The sequence below is a fragment of the Sinocyclocheilus grahami genome, unplaced genomic scaffold (assembly GCF_001515645.1).
Source record: "Sinocyclocheilus grahami isolate Dianchi unplaced genomic scaffold, SAMN03320097.WGS_v1.1 scaffold996.1, whole genome shotgun sequence".
In the NCBI taxonomy this organism is placed as follows: domain Eukaryota; kingdom Metazoa; phylum Chordata; class Actinopteri; order Cypriniformes; family Cyprinidae; genus Sinocyclocheilus; species Sinocyclocheilus grahami.
Genome location: NW_015506175.1, coordinates 82,446 through 84,178, shown reverse-complemented (window position 1 = coordinate 84,178; position 1,733 = coordinate 82,446). Strand labels below are relative to the sequence as shown.

The following is a 1,733-nucleotide window of genomic DNA, read 5'->3' as shown; positions in this document are numbered from 1 at the left end:
ACACAACACACACACACACCACCTGAGACACAACACACACACACAACCTGAGACACAACGCACACAACACACACACACACACCACCTGAGACACAACACACACACACACCACCTGAGACACAACACACACACACACACACACACTCAACATTCTCTCTCACCTTCACCTGTAACTTTGTTTCTTTTTTTCACAGTTTCTCTGTTTTATTTGTATAGCTGCAAGCAAATGCAAACATGTGTCATGAAGTATATGTCACGTTTAAACTGAAATGGTCAGGGTTTCTCGGGCTCTGCGTCTGGTTTGGGGTCTCTCCGGGCCGAGCTTTACCAGCGCATAATTTGTCTGAACGTCATTTGCAATTTTCCAAAAGTTCTTTCTGAACGGGACGGCTCTGTGAAACACATCTGCAACGAATACCTGTTTGGGAATTTAACAGAACCCGTCCCGACTCGTTTCCACATGGCAGAAACACGCAGACGGCAGTAGCTGCAGCGCTGGGTGATATTAGCGCAGTGAAACACGCATATGTTCCAGATCTATTCTGCAGAAGCTGCTATAATCAGCTCTAATTGACTTCCCTGCTAAACGTGTTTCTGACTGGCCATCTGGCCTCAGGACCTCCTCACAACGACTCCCTGCGCTCGCGCACTGCTTCAGCGCAGGAAAACACGCTTCTGACACCAAGGAACACTGTGCGTCTTTTGTGACGTCCGTGTCTGTGACGTGCAGTCGATTAGCACAGACAGCAATCTCCATGTTGTTCAATAACTGACATGAACTCTTCAGTATTTGAGCCGCAAAGTGTCTCAATCACCTTTTTGTGATGAAGGAACTACTGGCCGCGTTACTCGCTGCAGATGCTGCATGCAAACAAGCTCAGATTGCCACTTCACATGCCTTTCTGTGCAAACATCACATGAAGGCCACAAGGTTTACTCAATGAGCAGCGGAATATAACTTCAGTCAGGACTGGTGAGTGATTCTATCACACTAGCCTCATGTGATTATACTTTCAAACCATTGTAATAGTTTCATGTTTTAAAGATGCACACTCCACCACGAGTGCTATGGACCTCAGTCAGAGAGGACGCCATACTGTGCTTTAAATTAAATACGGCTTTTCCCTGACTAAAGTCTATTAGATTAACATGAAACATGTTTCATATTTGTTTGTGCAAACTGTGGATTGAGTGATTGTCTGCTCAGCGCAGATGCCGCACAGTCATCAGATAAAGACAGACTCATTGATCAGGGCTTTCATACATGAACATCTGCTGTAGGGATGCAACAATACAGTTAGTCCACGGTTCAATTCCTACCACGGTTTCATTTCGGTTCAATTCTGATAGCTTGGCACATCAGTGTTTTATTGCTACAAATTAACAACAAAAAACTCCTGTAAACCTCTGTACACTGGAAAAAGCATGGATTATTATACGTCGCTCACACACACACACATGAGTTAGGCTGTGCTAAATACGTTTTAATCCAGTTCAGTTTAAGTACTCCAACCGTTGATTCAAATTCAGTGGCTTTCAGACCTCCATTTTTATATTCTTTAATCATCTGAGATTTTTTAATATAATGAGTTTTGTTTTTCCATATAAAATTAAACATAATCGAGTTAACCTTTTTTATCAGTTGAGGAGAAACATAAAGAGCGTAACATGGGTAAATTAGTTTAGATATCCCTTCTGCTTTGGTCAAGAGGATTCTGCCCACACACACACAC

The 1,733-nt window shown here is 43.0% G+C and overlaps 1 protein-coding gene across 1 annotated transcript in view; it reads right to left on the bottom strand.

The window, feature by feature from the left end:
- Positions 1 to 1,548, bottom strand: part of LOC107565357 (vacuolar protein sorting-associated protein 13B-like) — a 99,415-nt gene extending 97,867 nt beyond the window's left edge. Inside the window, 1 exon segment of the mRNA XM_016250573.1 lies at positions 1,543 to 1,548. Within this exon segment, the coding sequence (XP_016106059.1) occupies positions 1,543 to 1,548 (6 nt within the window).
- Positions 1,549 to 1,733: the final 185 nt, after the last annotated feature.